Raw genomic sequence first — 24,234 nt, forward strand, 5'->3', positions numbered from 1 at the left:
TTTAGGTTACCTAGATGGACTCGTTTTCTACGGGTAAGGGATAATTAATCCTGGTATTAATTTAGGATGAGTTTTATCATGTTTGGTTGGGATAAAATTGTGGGATAACTTATCCTGGATTTATAGTGTTATTTTTATCTCACACTGAGGGTGGAATAATAATCCTGGGATAACTTGCTTCCTAAACTAACGAACACTTAAATATACTCCTTTCAGTGTTTGAGTCACGTATGAGTCTATATGTCCTGTCATTAATTATAAACTTATTTCCATATAGTACTTGCTCATTTTCTTGAGTTGCTGTAATTTTCTGTCATGTTGAGTAGAATTAAAACAGGAAATTACAACCAATGACCTTGAAAATGAATGGTCTCGACTCAAGACCCTCACTGGTCCTGTCGGCAAACCTTCAAGGTCTAGATGTTTTTAAATATGAAGTTTTGTTCATGAGATAAGAAAGCTCACTTGTGGAAGTTTAAAGAAGACGTAATCTCATGATTAATGTGAGAATTAATCTATTTGAGAGCCATTCAAATTACTGTATTTTACTGCACCACTTGGTGACTTTGAAGTGATCATAGTATTGTTTAGGTAGGGTACAACAAGAAATGGAGTGTTAAGTATGTTCTCTAAACTTCAATTAAGACAAAAGCTTCAATTCTAACTTCAGTACTAGTGGAGTTTAATGTCACAAAATTAAATTTGAGAAAGTTGGATATTAGATAACGAATGGAGAATTAACTACGATAATTTGACTGTTTTAATAATATATTATGCAGGATAGTAGCATGTCAACAGAAGCAGCAGCACATAGGAGCAGGGAGAAACGTTTTCTTCAATTTCAAAAGAATTAGGCACAATATATAACTAAATTCAGGTTCAATGTCTACTAAGTATTTCTAGCACGTACAACTATAAGCAGAGACCAAAACATAACTCGACAAAACAGATAGTATCATAGTACGTCATGCTTCCCGAAATGAAACTTTCATGCTCGAGCAAGAACTAACATTAAAAAGAGGTTGCACATCTGATTAAGTTAAAGTTCCTAATGACATACTGCTGCATCGTCATGCATATATCCTCCTGCAGTCTTAAAACAAGCTATAATATACAAAATCCTATTTGCTTGAGCTTTTGACAACACAAAACGCTAAAGAGCCATGTGATTTCTGTTCTAAATTCTGGGTGAAATGGATGCGAAGATTTCTTAGACAGACTGATGTACTAGAGAGCCACTTCCATTTCCTTTCCTCGCCATCCTCAAGCCATCTGATGCAGATGAAATGCCAAATGGAGGCTGATAAAAAGCAGGCGCAGGAGAAGACACTGGATTGTCAATATGTTCGGGATGATCAAACTTACAGGCAGGTCCATACTTGCAAATCCCATAACGGCTATAGAATGAACAGACAGCTTGGCCCTAGAATTACAAAACAAAATGAAATAAACTTTGTATGGAAATCACAAGTTCACAATTATTTGGTCCATAATTGAGATTTATTGTTAGAAAGTCTGAAATAAATAAAAGGGTCCTATAATCTTGGCCAAGTACTACTATATAAGAACAAACAAACATCTTGAAAGGAATTAAGTATTCCTTGAAGAAGTTGCTTCCGCAGAGTCAAATAGATGATCATTCAGACATTATCTTAGAGAAGTGAACGTTAACTAACAAGTGTCCTCAAACATTAGCTAGAAATTAAGGGCATCAGGAGGAGCAGGTGTCCTCGAACACCAGCTAAATATCCACCCACATATGCCTCAAAAAGAGAATTTCTAAGAAATATCAAAAAGCTTTTAGATCTGGAGAGATGAAAAACTTACTGGTCTTAGTGGCAGGCCCTTGTCATTGAGAACACTCGGGGGGTTTGGCAGGGATTTTTGAGTCTTTGGATGATGAAATTTGCAGTCAGACTTATATTTACAATCTCCTGTTTTAATGAAGTAACTGCAATCAGGTTGACCTGGACGTTCAGGGTATTCTTCAACAAGCCACGGTGGTTGAGGTCGGGAATAAATGTTCGTCTTAGTTGCTGGATCCTTCATAGTAAATGCTGGAGGTGTAGGTAGGCTCTTCTCTGAGGTTTGATAGACCGGGGCCTCAATCAGCAGAAACAAACAAGGTACAAGTCAGAGGAAACTCATAAAACAATAGGCAAACACTCTGTCAAATAAGTTTTATGAATTACAAACAAAGACAAATAGTAAAATGATTATAAACTTCACTTAATTCACATGGCGTATGACATCATAGAAAAATCTTTTCTTTGCAGTGCCTAGTGTATTTTATAGCATGTGTCCAAAACACATGTAGTTAATTGAACCAAGATAGAATGACATGGCACATGGAGCTTGACTAACTGCTAGTCTGTGACTTTGTTGAGCTACAACTATACTAGTTGAATCTCTCTTCGTTAAATGTACATATCAAAACTAATAATGCTTCCATTGCATGGAATAGAAGTACCAGACTCAATATAATCTGAATCAAAGAAACAGAGATTTGCTGAAGCATTAGACACAATGACCCATCTTTCAGGACAAGCCATAAACAACAATCATTTCAGAAACAAGGAAGTTAAATTAATACATAAATTACCTGAAACCTGTTCCATTCTGGACTTAGAGGAAGAATGCCTTGGTTTGCTGGATATACCACTGGTACGAAAGGAGCTGTCTCATTCGATGCTCGTGGTGAAGACCAAGAAGACACTGGTGAATAGGAGGCACTTTGTACTGGAGCAGATCCACCATTGTTGTATCCAAGGGAAGGATTGTTTCCAGTCATTGTAGTAGGATCAGGATGATGAAACCTGCAATTGGATCCATACTTGCAAGACCCAGTGCGCATGTAGAAGGGGCAATCCTTCTCTCCCTGAAATGAAGATAAATCCCTTAAGGACATAATTCTCAAATTCAAAAAGGTTCTGAATGACAGCAAGGAGCATTACCTGTCGAATTGGCAGGCCAAGAAAGTTAAAATCCAGAACAGGTGAGATTGCACCCTTTCTCTTACTATGACTATATTTACAGGCATTTCCATACTTGCACCCTCCTTCTGTTAGGTAATACTGCAAGATTAACGAAAAAGAAAAATTTTTAGCCAAAAAGGAAATATGCCACCTTAAATACAGTATAGAAGCTTTAAGAACGTATAAGTTATAACAGAGCCAAGAAGGAAAATATGTGAAAGGCATAAAAACTATTTTTTCCCACACATCCATAGTAGAGACACGCGTGGAAACAACTTAACAACTACTCTCACAATTGTGTCAGCAACTTAAGAGGACTCAATTGTATAAGTCAGAATCTTAGCATTGACAATTAAGAGGCAAATTCCAGTTACAGCACAACGCAAATGCGAGAAGCATCTTGATGCATACATATAGGCAAGGTCATCACATAGAGGTCCTAAATATCACCATAGAGAGAATTAACAACACTAAATGAAATAACATGTAAAAACTCTAGTAATCAGTCGATGTCTGATCAGTTTAGTTCTACAAATCTATCCACGAAAACACAGGACAAAGAAAGATGGATTTCTTACTGATAAAAAAGAAAAAAGATGTATCATTGAGCAGTGTCAGTTCAACTTTATGCATGAACTCATTCCACAACTAAAATACTAAATTATGCATGTTGCACTTAAAATAGCTCCTCGAATACAACTTTTTTCTCCTTCACCTAGAAATCTATGACTATTTTATTTTTGAAAACCATGGTGTCCAGGTCATCTTGCACGTACTTCGACTAATTCCACGGAATAGTTGCTGCCTCCTACAAGGATAGGTGCCCCATGATTCTATCCACTAAGGCTCGAAAAGATGGGAAGAACTCAGCTAGTGTTTTTTGTTTCCACTGGGACTTAAACCTAAGACCTTGTGGTTCTCTTGACCAATAGGCCACACCCTTGGGTGCAAACCTATGACCTTCTTATCAGTCCATTACATTCTACCATTATGCAACTGAAAGTCACTATTCTAACAAATTTATATGAGAAAAGCAGTCAAAATTAAAGGAAATTCCATGATCCCTTCTGCTATAGATTCAGTAAGTGAAGGAAATGACTAGAACTACCTACTTAAAAAAAGGAAGAGCTTCCATGCACCACGGGTGGGTTCTCCCTCAGAAATTACCAGTACTTCATTATAAAACACTATGGTCAAAAGTCAAAACTTTTAGTTTCTCAAACTAGATTAATTATGACAATTTGCTATTTTCTCCTCATCATCTTCTGAGGAGCAGGGGCTAAGAAACAAGTTTTGAAATACATGAGTTTTGTTCTAATCTAGTAAAAAGGTAATTTCATTGAAATGAAGGGAAGAAAAAATCCCGTATGCAAGTAGTTTACCAAAAAGTAGAGAAACCTACAAAGATTTTAAACCATGCTTATTGGTAATGCAACCTTACTGTATTAAGCCAAACTAGTTCAATAACCCAATAATGTCAGATTGCAATGGTCATGCAGCCAAATCACAAGATAACAGCTTGATCAATTTGACTATCCATATAAACCAGAAATGTAGAACAGATTTTTACCATAAATCGTCTCTCATGTGTTTCTGGCATAAATTAAATGGTAGATATTAGGTGCATGTTAATAAACAAGTTTATCAGTTGATATCAAAGAGGCTGTATTTCATAAAGCACTAACATTTGTTATTTACATTATGATACTCAATATTCAACATCAAACCAAATTACTCAAAAGATGAAGCATAGAAGAAACAAAGATTTTCCTCGTCTCATGCTTTTAACTATGATAAATTTCATAACCTTGCATTCAATCAGCCCTGCTCTTTCCTCACTTTCATCCCTTTGCTTGCCCTTCTCCATTGCCCACTGTTGAAGAGGTCACAAACGAACTCAATATAGTAAGCATCACAAAAGTATTTAGGATCTAAGTTCTAACCTAAGCATATGAACAGTAGTAATGGAAGAAAGACCACCACAAAGATCAACATAACCTTCAGATACTCATCCTATTAATCCACCTCACATATAGATGTCAAGTAAAACTCACTACTTTACAGAGAACAATAATGCCAATGATGGATGATATTATGGATTCTTTAACAACATATATCAATGCATGATTTATCATGCCCCTTAAGTGCCAACAGCTAACTATGAAGCAGCCCTCAGTTAGCTTGCACCTCAAGCCCATCATTACTTCAGAAGTGTAGCAACAACTACTACACTCAATCTCAAACTAGTCATGTGAATCCTTTAACGCCATTTGGGCCCATTTCATCCCTATTACTTTAAAAGTTCACTATGCACAAGAAAAAAACTTAATAATCCCGTAATTAAACAAACAAAACAGTAGAACATCACAATCCTCTACTATTAATAAGATTCATCCACAACATTCCTTTTATTTAACAACACCATTCATTCAATCCACAAAACATAGAATAAGTACAGCTAAAGCCACTTCAAACCCATGACATTATACCTGGTTTTGTCTTCGGGAAGGGTGATTAAACTTGCAATTCAATCCATATTGACATGTCCCTGTTTTCATATAATAAGCACAATCCACAGCATCAGGCCTTAGCGGGTAATTCAACCTCCTCCAGTTCGCATTAAATCCCCATTCTTTTGAACCCGCCTTACTACCGTTCTCATTTGTCACATCAATTCCATTTCCGCTCCAACTAAGGTCACCATCTTCATAGTGATCAAATCCCCATTCCTTTGAACCAGCTTCGCCACCTTTCTCATTTTCCACATCAACCACAATTCCACTTTCGCTCCAACTATAGTCACCATCTTCATAGTGATCAAATCCCCATTCCCTTGAAACCACTTCACCACCTTTCTCGTTTTTCACATCAATCACATTTTCATTTTCGCTCCAACCAGCACCATCTTCATAATGATTACCACCGCACTCATTTCCCACTTCGTCTCTTCCATTTCCTTCATGAATATCTCCTTTAGCTCTCTCTTCACTGAATGCCTGATTTACCACCAGATTCTTAAGCTCTTCAACTATCATTTGCACATCTTCTTCATCTTCACTCTCAGATTTTGCCTTAATAGATTCATAAACACCTCTTTTTGCTCTCTCTTCACTGAACGCCTGGTTCAACACCAGATTCTGAAGCTCCTCAAAAATGACTCGCAGCAACATCTCATCATCATCATCAACGTCGTTTTCCTCAACTTTTGGGAGATCCCGACTAGGGTTTTGAAGATTGGGTTCCGATGAAAATGACGCCGCTTCGGGAGGTTGAGGATCAAACCCTAAATACTGTTTATCAAGTGTAGGCTGGTTTAGGTTATGCATGTATAGTGATTGAATGGCTTCCATTGCTTTGTTTTGCCTCCGAATTTCAAAATGTAAAACCCTGATTCTCCATTTTCAGTCGAGTGAAGCAGTGTGGGCGAAATGAACAATGGCCAAAACAAGTCCAAATCAACGACGATTGTGACCCCAGTACTTTTTTTATATCGCCTTTTTTCCCCTTTTCCTTTTCTGAAAGACAAATGTCTCTATTTTAGAGTTGTCTATTTAATTTTTGACCTTTAAATCAGTGTTTTTTTTATAAAAAAAAATGGTCCTTTTAAAACACTTTTAAGTACTAATAAAATATTGGTGAAAATATCATTCACAAGGCAAAAGTTAATCACAAAGCAAAAAATATATATTTTCGTATGACAATATAGCACAAGTTATAATTTACAAGGTAAAATAAATTATGCCGTTTAATTTCTATATAATTTATGTAATTAGAGGTAAAAATTTAGTTTCAAAATTCATGAAGTTATATAAGGCAAGATAAATATTTAAAACTTTTTAGGCTACAACTAATTTTTTTTTGACCCACCCCGAAATAGGGGAAATCCATGCGAGAACTAATAATGTAACGCATGATGGGTTTTTTTGAGTTGGATTTGGTCATAATTTATTGTAAGCTTGAAAATAATGTTAGGAGCAAATCTGGTTCAATAGGGAGTAAGAAAATTTTTTTGGACCATTTTTAATATAATTAGAGCATTTTTATTTGGTAGGGTAAAGGAAAAATATATTGAATCATTTCTAATAGGTCAAGATTTTTTTTTATGTATATAAATTGCTAGGTATGTGAAAAATAATCATCAAAGATGATGGGAGTTAGTGAAATTTTTCAATACGAATTAGTATTAATTTATCGTAACGAATATCGAAAACCAAATGAGATTTGGGAGTTACTGAAATTTTTCAATACAAATTAGTATTATTGAATACCAAATGAAAAGCCAAAAAATAAAGTGGAAGCAATAAGTTGGTTGATGGTACACTTCACGCAAAGTAGCTTTTTATTTCACGCGGTTGAACTTTCCCACGTACATTCCCCACTATTTCCCTATTTTTCCGTATCCTTTTTGTTTTACTAGTTTTTCGGCATCAAATTATGAAGTACACGTTTCAATAAAATAATATGTACGATAAAGAATAAGTAAAGAATCAAAATTCTTTCCTGAAATATTAATATGCAAATCATTACTCCCTCCGTCCCTATTTACTTGNTTTTCGGCATCAAATTATGAAGTACACGTTTCAATAAAATAATATGTACGATAAAGAATAAGTAAAGAATCAAAATTCTTTCCTCAAATATTAATATGCAAATCATTATAAGATAACTTATTTGTTGATATCGAAATAAGTAAATTTAATTTGAACCAAAAAAGGTAAACAATCAAATAATTGACAAGGCGAGTGTACAAGTAGTCGCTTGAAGAACCGTTATGTAAAAAAGGTCAAATATTATAAACTATCTAACATGTCTATTTTCAACCTTGAAATTGGAAGCTACAACACCAATATCAACACTACACTCAGTATAATCCCACAACTGGGGAGAGGACGATAGAGCATACCTTACCCCTATATTGTAAGGGTAGGAAGGCTGTCCGATAGACCCTGGCTAAAGAAGAGATGACAAGTAAGTAATAATAGCAAGCAATAATAATTTCAGGAGTCGCCTTTGTTAGGGAACGCTTTACCCCAATATGGGACTTCCCGGGGCGAATCCGAATTTAGTAGGGCCCCAATGTGGGTACTGGATATCGGGTGAGAAACCAAAAAAAAAAAAAAACAAGCAATAACAACAAGAAGATAAACTCTGAAACTGGAAACAACCAAACCTTTAGAAATCAAATATTTTAAAGTTGATTTTCCTCAAAAAGCTGGCATTGCTTAATCTTGGCATTACTATCCTGTCTGTATGAACTTTGCATACAAAAAAGATTCAGCAATTCCAAAAATGACATTCCTTGTATTAAGAGACAATGGTTACAACAACTTACAAGATTGAAACAATTGAACTGCTTCAAATCAATGAAGGGCTCCAATAAGGAACCCTGACCAAGGAGGAATTATCTGCAAGAGGGAACTTAATCCCAGATCCTGATAATCAGAGTCATATAACATATTAGATATCTTTGGGGAATTTAGAAGTACAAACAATTTACATACTCTTACATACACAGAATGACAGAATCTCCTCCTCTCAGGCAGGGTAAATCCAGGTTGACCACAACCCTGCATGATAACTTTAAACCAGAAAGTTAGACATGAACAGAAAGTGAAATGTAATTCAAATTATTCGCACTGCCTGTATCAACCTCATCAAGGATTAATTGGACTAAAATTTCAATTTCTCTAGTAAATTAAATTTGAACAAAGGCCACTGGTGGTGTACTAGTCACATCTATAGCATGAGTTATAGTCATGTGGAGATGAAGAAAGCAGGAAACATCAGTATTTAAAAAAAAAAACTCTACTTAGCTAACACTCCAGAAGGAGCTAAGTTTAACAAACTAAAATCCAAAAAAGCTGATATTTCCAAATCTTAAGATCTACCCTCCTCCTTTTTTCTCCCGCCACCTTAATAATTACAGGGGGACAAATTGTTAATACAGCGAATTGCAGACATCATGACATGCTGGTATACAAGTTGAACATGTTAGAAGCTTTAATCATGTTGGATTTGGCAGCATCAAGCAATGGATCTGCCTGGATTGCCTTGTCAAAAGAGTCCTTTGCTTCGTTCCACTTCCCTTCAGCAACATATACAAGACCTAAATTGTTTAAAGCAGGTGCATATCCAGGTTGCAGTTCAAGTGATTTATTGAACATTGCCTTTGCACATTCATACTGTTTTAGCTGCCGATAGAGATTTCCAAGGTTTGAAAATATTGTGTGTGCTTGTTTTGGCGTAGCTAGCGACAATGCTCGTTTATACACCTCTTCAGCTTGAGAAGACTCCTCGGATAGTTGCAGTGAAATACCTATAGTGCAGTTTTTTTTTCAGCAGACATGAAGGCTATTTTCACGATGATTAAATATGGAGAAGAAAAGAGGAAAAAAGATGTGCATGACATTGTGTAAGAGAGATGCATTTACCAAGATTTGACCAGGCATATGTGCAGTCCTTACGGCGTGCAACTGCAGCCTTGAGGTACATTTGAGACGTCTTAAATTGTTGGGTACACAGACTATGAAGGCCAAGCTGATGCCATTGAACAGCATCAGCAGGATCTTCGGCTATTGCCTGTCATTTGCAAAATCAGAATCTAAAATCCAAGCTTTCAGTCCAAACTTCATTTTACAAGAGTGTCACAGAACATAATGAAAATCGAAGGTGAGGAAGCAGATGCAAGGAATTAAAGAAGCTTAAATGCAGTAAACACATGCAAGAAAGAGTTTGACAACTGATTTCCTTTCACAGTAGAAGATAAAGTTCAAGCAATTCCAACTCAAAAACAACTTGATAAGTAACCACTTGCACCATAGAGGAAGTATATATAGATCACCTTATCCCATGTTCAACTACTCCCTCCGTCCCATATTAGATAGGCACTTTCTATTTTACAAGGTGATTAAGAAATCATTAATAGAATGAATAACTTTATTATTTTGACCTTTGTTCATATCAATGCACATATAAATAAGTTAGAAAATAATACACAGAGTATAGGAATAGCTAGTATTGGGAATTGTTCACATTCCAAAGGTCATCTTAATTGTAGGGGTAAAACGGGAAAAATTTAATTAATTCTATCCTGATTTAGTAAGTGATCAAATAATATGGAAAAACTATTTTTAGTAAGATGCCCATCTAATATGGGACGGAGGGAGTAAAAAATAACCAATCCCCTCACGGAAATCAGAAGTTAACAAACTAAGTAATAAGTTTTAGATAAAAATATAAAAACTTTAAAGCCTACCTGCTTTAGACTGTAGATAGCATGCTCCTTGACTTCCACCAATTCATTATGCTCAATTTCAAATCCTGCCACAATTTCATGTTGGGCCCTGTGGACCATGGCGAGACCAGCCCATGCTATTGGAGGCTCTATCGAAGTAGAATCTCCTTCTCTTAGTATTGAGGCCATCTCACTACCAGCCCATGAGAGCTGCTCATTGGGATTCTGGGACCTCTCTGCATCCCTGATGCGGTGAACTCCAACCGCATATCTTGTCGCTAAACAATTAGGATCAATTTTTCCTGCCTACTCATTAAAGAAAAAGAATGTAAATTACTTATACAAGGTCAACATTAATGCATCTATTCAAGAAGCCTAGGAATCAATATCCTGTAAGAACAAATAAAAGAGAGGTTTACAGCTGTTTGTAGACCTGAAGAAGAAGTACCTTTTCCAAGCATTTAGCAGAGCTCCTATGATCACCCATCAAGTAATAAGCATTAGCTAGATTTGTCCAAATGTGAGCTGCTTTCGAGTCTGCTTTTAAAGCTGCTAGTAAACACTCTTTGGCAACATTGGCTGCAGTGACTTGATCTGCAGAAGTTCCATAAAGAGTATTTGCCCCCGCACCTGAAACTAACAGCCAATGCTTACTAGTTAGTCTCTGTTTTCTTTTTCTTTAAATTGTTATATCTATGTTTGAAAACATGCTAATGAGCACCATCAGTAAAATAATTGATAGCCTAAGTATATTTTTGCAATGCTCTGTAACCATAAATCTGATAGCCTAAGTATATAAATAATGAAACACGTAAAATCCTCTTACCTGCCACTACTGAACCATATTTATATAAGATAAGGGCAGCATAGTTGATTAATGCCGTGGGATGGTTCTGATCTTTTAGAAGTAAATCTTGGAAGCACTTTTCCGAAAGCTCTAGATTCCCACTGGAAAGACATTGTCAAAGTGATTCAATTCAGCAAAGAAAGTAGCTCAAGTGAACAATATAGGAAGACATGCCTGGTGAAATATTAATCAGTTAGTGTATCTACCAAAGGTGATTAACAGCATCAGAACATCCCCCACCCCACCCAAAAAAGAAAAAAAAAACTATCACCAATCAAAAGAAAAAGACAAACACAGATATCAGAAAGCAGAATATGCATTTGATAAAATACCAGTGTATGAAAAATTGCAAACCTATAAAAGCACTGAAGCTTGCAGACAATGACTGCTATAAAGACAATCTAATCAATTGTAGAAGTTATATCGAACGAAGCATTTGATCAACCTCTCCAGGAATCCTAAAGTTCCACTCAAATCCATGATGGGTTAAGCTGATTCTCAAGAACGGTGACTGCTTAAAATAGGTAACTGTCTGTATCACCATTTGCAAGATCTAATTACTCTTGTTGTATAAGGTCATGGGATTTGCTTTGAAGGATGATTATTAAAAAGTGATTGAGTCAGAGATACCTAGAGGTTCTCCCATTTATGAAGAATAAGTAGGTTACTTCCTGAAAATGGACTCCCTACCCACAAGATAAACACTTCCTTTTTTAATGGAACGGCGTTTACCGCCATCAGAATACAATATGCTTTTTAAGCACCCAAAGGTGTGGTCAATGAAGTTGGAGACTATGAGGTATCAGATTTAAATCCCTGAACTAGGTGATTTCTTCCAATTAGCCTAAGCCTTGGTTTCTAGAGTTGCCTGGTACTTGTCCTGATAGGAGGGAGAAGATGCTGGTGGACTAATCGAGGTGCAAAAAAGCTAGCCCGAGCACCAACAACAACATCATACCTAGTAAAATCACACAATTGGACAATACTAGTAGCACAAACAAATAATACGATTACCGGCGCAAAAGAAATAACAGGTAATAATAAGAAGTATAAGAAAGGAAGAGGAAAAGAAATACTAATACCACTAATAAGGGAAACTAGGTAGCGCGACTACCTACGAAACTTCTACTCTGATTCTCGACCTCTATAACTTCCAATCTAGTGCCATGTCCTTGGTAAGCTGCAGGTGTTTCAAATCCTGTCTAATCACCTCTCCCCAATACTTTTTTTGCCTACCTCTACCTCCACTCAAACCCACCATAGTGAACCTCTCACATCTCATCACTGGGCATCTGATCATCTCCTCTTCACATGCCCTAACCATCTCGGCTCACTTGGTCCATCTTGTCTGCCACGGAGGTCACTCTCACCTTGTCTCAAATATCTTTGTTCTTAATCCTATCTTGCCTAGTGTGCCCACAAATCCATTTCAATATCCTCATTTCCGCTACCCTCATCTTCTGGACATGCGAGTTCTTGACCGCCCAACATTGCGCCCCATACAACATAGTTGGTCTAACAACCACTTTATAAAACTAACCTTTAAGACTTAGCGGCATATTTTTATCACACAAGACGCTGAATTTGAGCCTTTATTTTATCCACCCACTCCAATACAATGTGTGACATCCTAGTCTATCCACTATTTCCTTGAATTATAGATCTCAACATTATGCCCCATACAACATAGCTCGATCACGACCATCATAGAAAGTTATCTATTTAGAAATCTAAGGTCTGTATATTTTGTTTTTTGAGGGGTAAGTTTATGACAATATCATCTTCAAACCCCATCTGTCTGAAGCTATTGCATCGTTTTTGCCAATAATGCAATCAGAGTGACCAGCTAAGAGCCACATTACCAGGTTGGAAAAGTTTAGGCATAATTTCTATAATCAGAACAGTATCCACAATCAAAGCAAAGTATGAGTTGATTAACCTTTTCTCTCCCTTTTTTAGACATACTGGGTCAAAAATTTTCTTCAGCATAAAGAAACATTAGTAAACATAATTTCTTTTGAGACTTTCAAGCCATCATAACTCAAATTTCATTTTCACACGGCTTAAGCAAGATATGATACTGAAGATTCTATTGTCCATAAATGAAAGAGAGTAGTTCCAGCGGCCAAGTTGAATCATCAGTAGATATGATCAAATGCACATGACTTCAAGAAAAGAGAAATCCAATGTCATATACATGTTTGTTCCCATTTTGTGATCATTTGTGTACCCCAAAGGGTTTTTACCACTTGAGGTCCCCTAAAAATATTTTAATTCAAACTGAAAAGCAAAGAAAAACTATTTCACAATAAATAGGGAAGTGACAGCACAAAAGATTTACTCATCACTAAATGGAACAGTATAAGTCATAGATTTTTTTCCTTTACAGTTGCAACGTCAATAGAAACATCATTTAGCATATATGATAGTCTTTATCTTTGCTCTTTTCAACACATAAATACAAAGTGCTTCTCCACCTCTCCAATTGTTTTTAGCTTCTACATCAATCTATTTTTCATTAGTATTATTTAATCAAACACGAGAATATCAAAATGATGACATTAATACACACTCTGAATAATACAGTAAGTAACCTAATGCCCCTTTATACCTCTGGAGACAAGCAATTCCAAGATTACCGAGGCAATCCAAGTTGTCTGGGGAAATCTCCAACAAAGTTGAGAAAACTGATATAGCACTCTACATAAACCATAAGCGTCAAACGATAATCAAAGAAAGTTCCAAGTATGTCAATGAGTTAGAGCCAAAATATAAACATAGCTGCACCTGCAAGCGACCCGATCTAAGAAGTATTATGCCAAGAGCATTCCAAATAGATGCCTGCCTAACATCAGCTTTCACAGCCTCCTTAAGTTTAGCAAGAATATTTTCAAGCTCTTCAGGGTCTAATTCCTCATCTGAACTACAATCTTCCAAGGTTCCAAGCAGAATACACTGCACCAGGAAGAGATGTGGAAGTATGTGGGTAGCAGTAATTACATATTTATGTTTGAAAAACTAATAGAGAAACATTGACTACAAAATTTGCAATTTCTCTGAGTGTAAGTTCATTCATACCTGTGCATGATGAACCTGGACTAAAGAAAGCAACTCAGGCCTGTCTATTGCTTCCTCAGAGCGAACTAAAATTTCTTCCGATTTCTCATATGCCAGAATCGCCTAGAATGAGCTGTTCAGTGCAAGAGAGAGAATGAAAACAGACCCAGGAAAAGAACAGTGCAATCCATAAGCTACCTTTTGAGGTTGACCCATCCTTTGATACATCAAGCCAAGTACAAAATGTGCATGTGCATTCTTTGGCATTTTTCGTGCAACATGTATCAAGCCCTACAAGCAAAGTAGATGTATCCAGCAAAAGTTAAAACAAACTGCACCAAGAAGGTATTTAACTACTCTTTCCTCTGACAATCAAAACAAGATGATATTACTAGCACAATTACCCTTATTTTAAGGGAAAAGAAAAGCAGAAGATTAAGCTGGCACAAGATGAAGCACAATCAAGAAGAACTCTCCTAGAACTTTGGGATGCCCCTTACATCTAGTAGAATCAGTTTTGTTGCCCGTCCAAAGCAATGTTGCTTAGCAGCTGAAGCAAAAGACATTCTCGTTCTACTTCCCAATCATTTACATTCCTTCTAAGAAAGAGATTCCACCCTTGTGTTTTTTTTTGTTTTTTAGGTTAAAAACATAGAATGTATTTTATTCATCTTCCAGCAAAACGTTGCAAATGATCCAAGGGAGATTACAAACAGTGAATTACCCCTTGTGTTGAATATAGACAGTATTATATATTAATATTGAAACTAGTTATTTTAACAAGTTACTTATTGTAGTACTAAATTCATATTTTGGTATTTTAACGTTTTAATTAATTATATGCTTCAATCCTCACTTTTCGTTTCAAGTCCCGTGGATTTTGTTGCTTTCTCACTTTTTGCATTTGAAAACACTGCATTTAATTCAAGTGATGAAAAAATATGATATGGAAAACATTGAAAAGAATTAGCTCTCATATAAACATAGATACAGGCACAAATCTAGGTAACAAAAGATAAATTCATTACGAAACACCAAGTTGGTCTCAAGAAATATGTACAAGTTGTGCATATAAATGAACTCGAGTTCATGCAGAATTGCCTGTCAACCTTGTCCAACTATCAATATAGCAAATATAAATGGTTCAAAATACAACTCACAGTTTTAAGACTGCTAACTTTTTCTTCCCGAGATGAAGGGACCCCATGAACATTATGATCAGCCTCTGCATCAGCTCCATTACAATCAGGAGGACAGTCTAACTTACCCATTCTTGAACGGCACTTTCCCAATTTTTTCAATTGTTTACCTTCTGTTTCTGCAATCTCTATGTCTTTCTTCAGCTTATCCTGACAAATTTCATCTGCTATTACCCTGCAAATATATCAGACCCAGGTTAAAGTAATAAATTATTCTTGTCCCAGCAATTATGTTAACCTAATAAAGCTAAACAATAAAGCATCATATCGAGGTGAATCACCTCTGCCGGTATATGAACTCATTTTCCAAGATTTATTTTCTTTGGGCAGAGGTGGGCCGAGAAAGAACTGGGGAAGGTGATTAGATAGGACATGCACAACTTAAACTTACTGAGGAATTGTAGGAAGGTTTGGAGGTCGAGGATTAGAGTAGAAGGTTAGTAGCTAGCCGAGTGTTATCGCATTTTATGTGGGAGATGGGGGGCTAGCCTCCTCCTTTCCTCTTCTCTTTATTAGCGGTGTTATCAAGTAATCACGTAGTCTCTTATTCTTCAATTTGTATTATTATTTGTTGTTTCATTTGTATTGTATCTTGCTATTTTGTTCTCATATTTTTCTTGCAATCATGCTTCAATTTTTATTTTTTTTGAGCCGAGTGTCTACCAGATACAGTCTCGTCTCTCTGCTCCCACAAAGTTAGGGGTAAGGTGCATACATTCTAGCCCCCACAGACCCCATTGGTGGGATTACATTAGCTATGTTGTTGTTGTTGGTATTTCTCACATTTTTCATGGCTGCCAGCTGAATTTGTAATTACAGCTCTAACAATACTATATAGGTTCATCTTCACTTACAACTACTTCCTTCCCAAAAGGAATGCCACTCTTATTAGTGAGTGAATCAAAGAGTTTTACTTTGAGTATGATCATTTCAGACTATTTTAATACTATCAACTCCGAAAGTTGTAATTATAATAGTTCCAAATTCATACTGAAAAACACATGCTTAAGGAGTACAAACTATTACAGAGCAAATGTGGAATCAAGCCTAGCCCTCTTTCAAATTAAAAAAAAATCCGAAAACTCTAAACAATTCAAGTTTCTTCTTTCATTTCTTCTATTTTATTTAATAAAAGTATCAAGTAGAACCTGGATATACATGCAGGAGATACAGCAGCGACGGGTACTGAATCATTGCCGTCGGAATCAGGAGGGTCAACGTTGAGGTCAGCCAAAACGATTTTCGACGGCTGATACTGAAGTGGTGGCTGTAACCTCGAGGTGCCGGAGTTCCTATCGACGACGGGAGATTCTGACTTCATTGAAGGAATTTTGACGGAGTTGGACGCCGGAATTTCTGACATTTTGGACGCCGAACGAAAAATCTTCCGCTGAAAAGGTTCCTCTTTGGAATGAAGTTTATCATTTGGTCCCTGACTTTTTGTCTAAATCCAGTTTGCTCACTATATTAATCTACTATGTGTATTGGTACCTAATATTTTATCTGAGATTCAATTTGACCCTGATATTTTATCTGAGATTCAATTGCATTAACTATTGCATACATTGTAATTTCACCAACACGTGTCATCTTGAAAGTAAGGCATGTTATTTGCTATAAATGTGATTTGACAGTGTAAAATTAGTTATATCATTCTATGGACATCAGTTAAATTCATTTTATTTTCGACATACTTATCCTAATTATAACGTACACTGATAAAATAAAAACAAATTTTCCACTACTATTGTTGTAATTTAATCTTTCATCAAATTATGTATAATTTATCTTTTATACCTATCTAATTTCACCTATTACGAACAATTATCTGTAATTAATTATATTTAATTTAGTTTACGCACTATCACTATTATCTGTTTAGCTTTATCCCATAACATATATAGATTTTTTAATCAAAATAGATGCAACGAGAAAAAGAATAATAAGTGATCATGTAACAATAAACACCCAAAACAAGTGTATCGATCCAAAAACCTAACAAAGAGGCAAACTTAAAGCCCTAATTATACTAATTAATTAAGAGGTTGAGGTTTGTTATGTGGCTTTTCAATAAGAGGGGTCATGCCAATGTGTTCATTAGATCTCAACAAATTGTTGGTAATGTATATCATTCATATATCCTTAATTGAACAACTAGAGAATCCACAATTCTTTCACGGAATCAAATTATTTCCATGTGAAAATTCATCTTCCAAAGTAAGGATAAACACGACTCTATAGTCTAGTTAATTAATAAGGACTAACATTTTAAATTAAGTCAATATTGAGGATGGATCACTTCCTTCTTTATACTTCCTTCTTTATGATAATTATTGAGTGCGACTTCAATTACTAGAGTATATTTACATGTATGTGTGCTTGGTTGATCAAATTTTAATTGATTCGCTCTTGTAAATAAGACGTTTCGATTTGAAGAAGCTCTCTATATACAACAATGAGCTCGGATTATCATACATTACAAGTCAAATATCACCTGAAGTTTTATTACCATCAACCGGCCTATCATAAATAGCTATGAGGATTAGTGTATGGAATTGCGAATTCACAAACAGACACATGAGTTTCATAACGTTGTGCATTTGCAAATTTGAATTCAAAATGCAAAATTTGAGGTAGTTTTAATAATTTCCATATCTATATAAGTTACGTTGTAAAAAATATTGAGTTCAGTTAATTCATATTATACCGGCTTCTATAACCTCTCCAATTGGGACCTTTGTGTTGGCAGTTTGTCATGTTGGCAAGGTGATCGAATGGCAATAATGTCAAGCGTGGTGCTTCAAAGCATCACTTCTCTTGCTCTTGGGTGTGGAGTTACGGCGAGGTTTGCGGCCCAAAAATAAGATAAGTTGATTGAGCCTAATATTGAGGAAGACATTTTTAAGTACTTGAAGATACCTAATTAGCTAGGTTAGACCCATTTTTAAGCACATGAAACCTTGATTTCTAGACAAAAAAAAAAATTATGTGCTAATGTCAAGAAAATATGTGAAGGAGGTTTAAGCCTTAATGCCTAATTCTATAACATGTCAGGAGTTGTTTGGTAGCTGGTTTGGAGGTGAGTTATGCAGATATTAAATTTTGCATAAGTAATATCATATTTGGTAGTTGGTTAGGAGGTAAGCTATTCATCAATAAAATTAATACGACGTCTCGTTTGCAATTTAGAAAATTAAACCTTCATAACTAATGTATAAGTTATTTAGAAAAATTAGTGTAGTATTTTATCCACAATAGAAGGAAGAATATCTAATACGAATAACTAAAAATAATTATCTCCACTTATCTGTTCAATTTATGAAATAAAAAGAAATCTATACGACTATACCTCTAATTTAAATTATTTAGTGTAGTAAAAATATACCGCTAATTAAAATTTTCGTTAAAAATATGTCAATCAACAAGATCAAAGTTACATAAAAGGCAGGGAGTAAGAAATTTCAACCACATAAATTATTGTGTCCCTAAAAGTAAAACAATTGCCTCTCATCACTAGTAACTAAAATTCCAGTTAGGTCAATATTTTTTCCTTTTTTGTGATTGTCTTCCTCATGATTAAATCATGTAAGTCCTTGGGGCTAAGAACACTATAATTAATTATATCAAACCACTGTAAATTGTAATTATATATTTGACCACTGTTTGCTTCAATTAAGGAAGAGAATTTGGAAAAAGGATAATCTAAATTTTGATATTCCAATTTGATATATATAGGCCGTTCAATTACTCTCTCTCTCTCTCTCTCTCTCCATATTGTAACTACTTCTCATTTGAAAATTAAAGTAGTTTACTTTTATGATGAAAATTTGCACAAAGCAAACTTTGTCTCTCATTATTGAATAGGAAGACGAAAAATTATTGTGTTTTTATAGAAAAACACTTTTTAAAAACTTTTAAAGAATTAAGAATATAGTCTCTCCTCACACCATCATTATTGCTTGGCTCGACTTCAGGAGGAGTAAGTCGAGTTGGGTTAAAAGGTATATAAGCTAAAAATTTCAAATCAGGTACTCTTAACTAACTTGTAGCATCGTTAGACTTTAGGAGTAATTTCTTTTTAGCATCTCAAGCATTTCACTATTTTAGTATTCCAATACTTCCAAAATCTTTTATTTTTCTCAATAAAAGAAGAAATTAAAAACTTTGGACAATTGAAATGACATTAGTAGTTACAACTTACAACTGACAAAAAAATAGAGTAAAGATTGAGCAATGCACGACGGTTTTGTCATTATGCTTGAATACTACTGTGCCTTAATTAACAACTACTACATGATAAGAAGTTGTTAGCAGCAACTTGTGTTTTTAATTAATAATTAATCCCCTTTCTTTTAAAGAGTGGGAGTTTAATTAATTATCATTATATTGTTAATTAGGGACATCATTGGAAGGTTATTAGGTTAATAATATGTTTAATTAGTTATGGTGCATATTACTAAGGACAACATGGCCTGCAAATGCAATAATCCTCAAATAGTTAGGATGCATGCCCATTGGCTTGATGAATATATATTGGTAGTTGAAATGGCTCTATCACTATGTATGGTTTTGGTTGATATTGCTTTGAATCTTTACATTTGTCTTCATTAATATATCCATAAGTATATGTATTTGCGCGATGGGCAAATAGTATTAAAATATTATTTTTAATTATGATATCTTATTTGAACATGTTAAATCATATTACCTTACAAAAAGTCCAATTATCGTAAATGCAGTGGCGGAGCTAAAATTATATAATTTATACATGGTTAAAATAACTTTTTAGGTATATATAGTAGATGTCAAATTCCCTTCGACTACTTCGTATGTCTATTTTTCATATTTTGAACCCCCTTATTGAAAATTCTGGCTCTGCCATTGCGTAAATGTACTTATATTTCCTCCTCCGTCCCCCCTGCCCCAAACCCCATAACCAATTCTATATGCCAAGTGGCTTTTCACTTGTCACTTGACTTAACCACATCGCAAACTACTCTCCTTTATTATATATATCGATTATAACCAATCTTTTGTCCTTTAGACCCTTTTTGTCCTATATATTATATGAATCAATGAGAGAGGAAGACAAAAACATTCACAAGATTCAAATTAATAGCAATACATATTTAATTATATTGAAGTAATTAAATCAACACTTCTGGAGTACTTTGCAGAGGTTGTATTTAATAATCAAGTCAAAAAGGCATAAACACAAAGATGCCAAAAAAAAAGTTGCACAATAGAGTTCCTGTCTTTTCCCCCCTTCAATAAAGTCCTTTCTTTTTTCATAAAAGTAATATTTTCTCGTCTTTGTTAGAAAACACTTTAATCAGCTAGCAATGAGAACCTTCCCGACAACTTAGGGCACCGGCCCCGGACACAAGGGAACTTATTAGTGAAGAAGACTTTGCACTCAAACTTGAAGCCTTAGCATAATTTGAAGAGGCTCCAGCTCCTGATTTTACAAAAAATGCACCATTTAACATTAAGTCGCCATCACTCCTCCAATTCCAATTCTTCCATTCACTTTCTGGTGAAATTTCATGCTTTGTCACCTATACATGAAATTTAATTTACAATCTAGTTATGCAAGGGATTATAATGTATGCATTATTTGTGCGCGAATAAATTAATAATAATGTACGATATGTTGTTACCTCTTTGCTGAATGTAAAATCAGAAGCAAGGAATCTATTACCCTGGCTATTGATGGTGGGATTAGCACTCCCACCAATTGCATACATTTCCCAGTGAGTATAGTCATTGTTCACCACATGAAAATAACCATGTCTACATCTGCATCCATGTTTCAAATATTAACCCAACAATTTTATCAAATCATATAACATATATTTGACTAAACTTTCATAATTTGTTTATTTTAATTAAAACTGTGATTTTGTTAGAAATGTTTATCGTACTTTGTCAAGATTTCAAAAGTCTTCCTGAGATTCTTTTTTTTTTTACGTTTTACCTAAAAACTTGGTCAAACATCTCAATTTTCTAAAATAAGAACTTTTGTTACAAAAATAAAACTTTTGACTTATCAGAAGTTTAGACAAAAGTGTTACTTTATACTTCCTAAGTCGCATTTTATGTGAATGTGTTTGATTTATAAGCATACAGTTTAAGAATGATAAAGAGATTTCCTAAAACCTGTGATCTAAAACAAGTCATAAATATTTGTGTAACGGACTATAGATTATCTTATTGAGGGAGAGTGCAATTCTCAACTGATTTTATGTGGTAGTTAAAATGTACTAGACCAAATTTTGGTGCCTATTAAACACTACACCAAAAAAAAAATCTTTAGCGGCAATTGATTAACAACAATAGTTTAATTACCGCTAAATATATCTCTTTAGAAGCAATTGACACTCTTTGTAAATGTCTGTAAAGCTTATAGGGATATTGAATTCAATGAAAACTATAACTACTATCGATATAAGCTTTAACACTCTCTGTTAATTAATGTGCGTATTTATTATCGCTAAAACTGTTTTTGTTATAGTGTAAATACTTTGGCCTAACACATCCATCATTTAATCTAACTAAAAATTGTATATTACCTTGGGATTCTTTGGACAAGGCCTTCTCCAAAGTGATTGAAAGCAATGGTTACTTGCATGTTCTTGTCTTGGACATGGGAATCACTATGTCCCAATAACATCACTTTATCATGTTTAGTCATGTAATTGTTAGATATGGTAATTGCTGTGGACCCCATTATAGCATCAATCAAACCATCAACACAATTAGACAAGGAACAATGATCTATCCAAATATGACTCCCACCAAATATGGACACTCCATCACCATCTGATATAGTTCTCCACCCATAGTGATGTGGGGAGCTCCTCACCATAGCATTTCCACCTTGCTTACAATCATGTATGTGAATTCCATGGATGATCACATTGGTCACATATTGTATTGTTATGCATGGTCCACCTGAAAAATCAAATTCGTTATTTATAATAGTCTGTTTGGTCAAATTTTTACCATATTAAAAGTGCTTTCTCTTTTTTTAAGAAAGAATAGTTAATTCAGAAAATCGAGATATTTGATCAAGTTTTTAGAATTGACAAATAATTTTCCTCTAGAACCATTATTGGAATCTTGGCCAACCATAAATTGATGCGCTAATTAATGTTGGCAGAAGCAGGGCGAAAGCCATAATATGCTGGTTACGAATTCGGTAAAGTTTTAATTATTTCGACTCAAATTCTTATTTGTGTATAGAGAAAGTGTTAAAAACATATTTTAACTATTTATTTTTTAAAAAAATTCAAACCTAAATTATTTGATGGATAAGAAACACACTTAAATCATTTATAAGTTTGAGGAACACAACTCTATTAACATGTGAATGTGTCTCTTTTAAAAATAAAAAAATTGTCACATGAATTACCACGTGAAACACAATTCCATTGTGGCAACACATAACTAACAATTTCAAGTCTGTTTCTCAAACTAATTAGTGATAGTTTAGGTGTGTTTCTCACTCTCTCAATAGCTTAGACATGAATCTAAAAAAAATGATAGTTTAGATGTGTTTTTGACACTTAAAAAAATGTATCAGAAAAAAAAACATGAACCAAAAAAAACGATAGTTGTTTTTTTGACACTTACTCAATGCAAATATTTTTTTGAAACCAAACATCTGAAATTATGAGTTTAAAATTTAATATTCATCGAAACTTTAGTGCTCATATATCTAATAATTCACCTGCAATGTGAACGTTAGCTCCTCTTCCATCAATAGTCTTGAAAGAGTTCATAATAAGTTCTTCTTTCAGTTGAATCACCATATCCCTAGCAAAAATAATCCATAATGGCTCATCTTGAATAACCCCATACCGGAGAGTCCCCGGTTTAGGGTTAACAGGATCGTCGTTACCAGAGTTGGTAACGACGTATATTTTTCCGTCTCTACCACCAACGGCATTTTTACCAAAGCCAATAGCACAATTAGCAAGCCTTTGACGGTTTTTCTCCCAGTTTGGGTCACAACGCCAACAGTCATCTATAGGGTTTCCTGTCCCACAAGACAAATACCCTAAGTTCCTCCTTGACACATTTATGCTCCTACAAAGAAAAAAAAGTCAATCATGTTGAATTCTACGGGGAGTCAGAATTTTAACTTTATTATGAATTTTGAATTCAAATATGTTGCTTAATAGACTATATATAAATAAATTGGGATTTAAAGTCCCGTCAGGTGTTTAAAGAGACATTTTTTTTTATGTGAAAGTGTTCATAGATATGTTGTTTATAAGAAAGAAATAAACATTTTTTAAAATTGTGTAATTTCAAAATATAAAATATATGTTATTGATTAAGAGTAAAAATATACAAGAGTATCGATCATTCTTTTTTAAATGAATCACTTGGAAGAAGTGGTAAATAGTAAGTGGTCATGCAGTACGCTATTCGAATTTAATTAAGATTTCTACGTATGTTCTAGACATTGAATGGAAAATCAAATAAAAATAAAAATAGTAAGGGCATGCATGTGTGCCAAATATACCTATGTACTTGATCAACAACATATTGATGATTTTGTAAGGGAGAAGAGGCAAGGAGTGAAGGAATTAAGAGAAGAGAGGACAAAAGGAAAATGAGAGAAAGAGAGGAGGTGGCCATATGTGTTATGTGTGTGTTTTCTCAATGTGGCAAAGTGTTTGAAGTGGGGTTTTAGAATCAAGAAAAAAGAGGGAATATAAAGGAACTTGGGTTGGGACAAGAGGGAAAAAGAGAGGGAATTATAAAGAGAGAAAAGCCAAGAATTTGGAGTAATTAATTAAACAAACTAGGTAGGGTATATTATGTTACATTTTTTAGGGAGATTCTTCTTTGGGAAGACTATTTCATATTGATAGTTTGGCTTTTGAGTATGCATTTGTAGATGGAAAACAA

The 24,234-nt window shown here is 34.7% G+C and overlaps 3 protein-coding genes across 6 annotated transcripts; all 3 read right to left on the reverse strand.

Moving 5' to 3' along the window:
- Positions 1-935: 935 nt before the first annotated feature.
- Positions 936-6,482, reverse strand: LOC125873230 (zinc finger CCCH domain-containing protein 67-like). Of its 2 annotated transcripts, XM_049554129.1 has the most exons (6): positions 5,465-6,479; positions 4,783-4,848; positions 2,955-3,074; positions 2,603-2,878; positions 1,828-2,103; positions 936-1,423 (listed from the first exon to the last, which is right to left on the reverse strand). In XM_049554129.1, exons 1-6 carry the CDS (start codon positions 6,323-6,325, stop codon positions 1,211-1,213), a joined length of 1,812 nt encoding a protein of 603 aa, XP_049410086.1. In that variant the 5' UTR covers positions 6,326-6,479; the 3' UTR covers positions 936-1,210. The 2 variants fall into 2 exon arrangements, with proteins under 2 accessions (XP_049410086.1, XP_049410087.1); XM_049554130.1 differs by lacking the exon at positions 4,783-4,848 and having other exon boundaries at positions 5,465-6,482.
- Positions 6,483-8,771: 2,289 nt separating this feature from the next.
- LOC125873268 (probable UDP-N-acetylglucosamine--peptide N-acetylglucosaminyltransferase SPINDLY) lies at positions 8,772-16,766 on the reverse strand. 3 transcript variants are annotated; one of them, XM_049554170.1, is made up of 12 exons: positions 16,461-16,766; positions 15,423-15,487; positions 15,274-15,338; positions 14,312-14,404; positions 14,135-14,236; positions 13,844-14,011; positions 13,668-13,756; positions 11,036-11,157; positions 10,658-10,845; positions 10,231-10,515; positions 9,407-9,554; positions 8,772-9,291 (listed from the first exon to the last, which is right to left on the reverse strand). In XM_049554170.1, the coding sequence occupies exons 1-12, from the start codon at positions 16,673-16,675 to the stop codon at positions 8,936-8,938; spliced, it is 1,896 nt and encodes a 631-aa protein (XP_049410127.1). In that variant the 5' UTR covers positions 16,676-16,766; the 3' UTR covers positions 8,772-8,935. The 3 variants fall into 3 exon arrangements, with proteins under 3 accessions (XP_049410127.1, XP_049410126.1, XP_049410125.1); XM_049554169.1 differs by having other exon boundaries at positions 10,658-10,839; positions 15,274-15,487; XM_049554168.1 differs by having other exon boundaries at positions 15,274-15,487.
- A 3,813-nt stretch (positions 16,767-20,579) lies between these two features.
- On the reverse strand, positions 20,580-23,999 carry LOC125873124 (probable pectate lyase 18). Its single transcript, XM_049554003.1, has 5 exons — positions 23,846-23,999; positions 23,045-23,403; positions 21,885-22,266; positions 20,973-21,111; positions 20,580-20,870 (listed from the first exon to the last, which is right to left on the reverse strand). Exons 1-5 carry the CDS (start codon positions 23,959-23,961, stop codon positions 20,649-20,651), a joined length of 1,218 nt encoding a protein of 405 aa, XP_049409960.1. The 5' UTR covers positions 23,962-23,999; the 3' UTR covers positions 20,580-20,648.
- Positions 24,000-24,234: the final 235 nt, after the last annotated feature.

Source organism: Solanum stenotomum, chromosome 8 (genome assembly GCF_019186545.1).
Source record: "Solanum stenotomum isolate F172 chromosome 8, ASM1918654v1, whole genome shotgun sequence".
NCBI classification, from domain to species: Eukaryota; Viridiplantae; Streptophyta; class Magnoliopsida; order Solanales; family Solanaceae; genus Solanum; species Solanum stenotomum.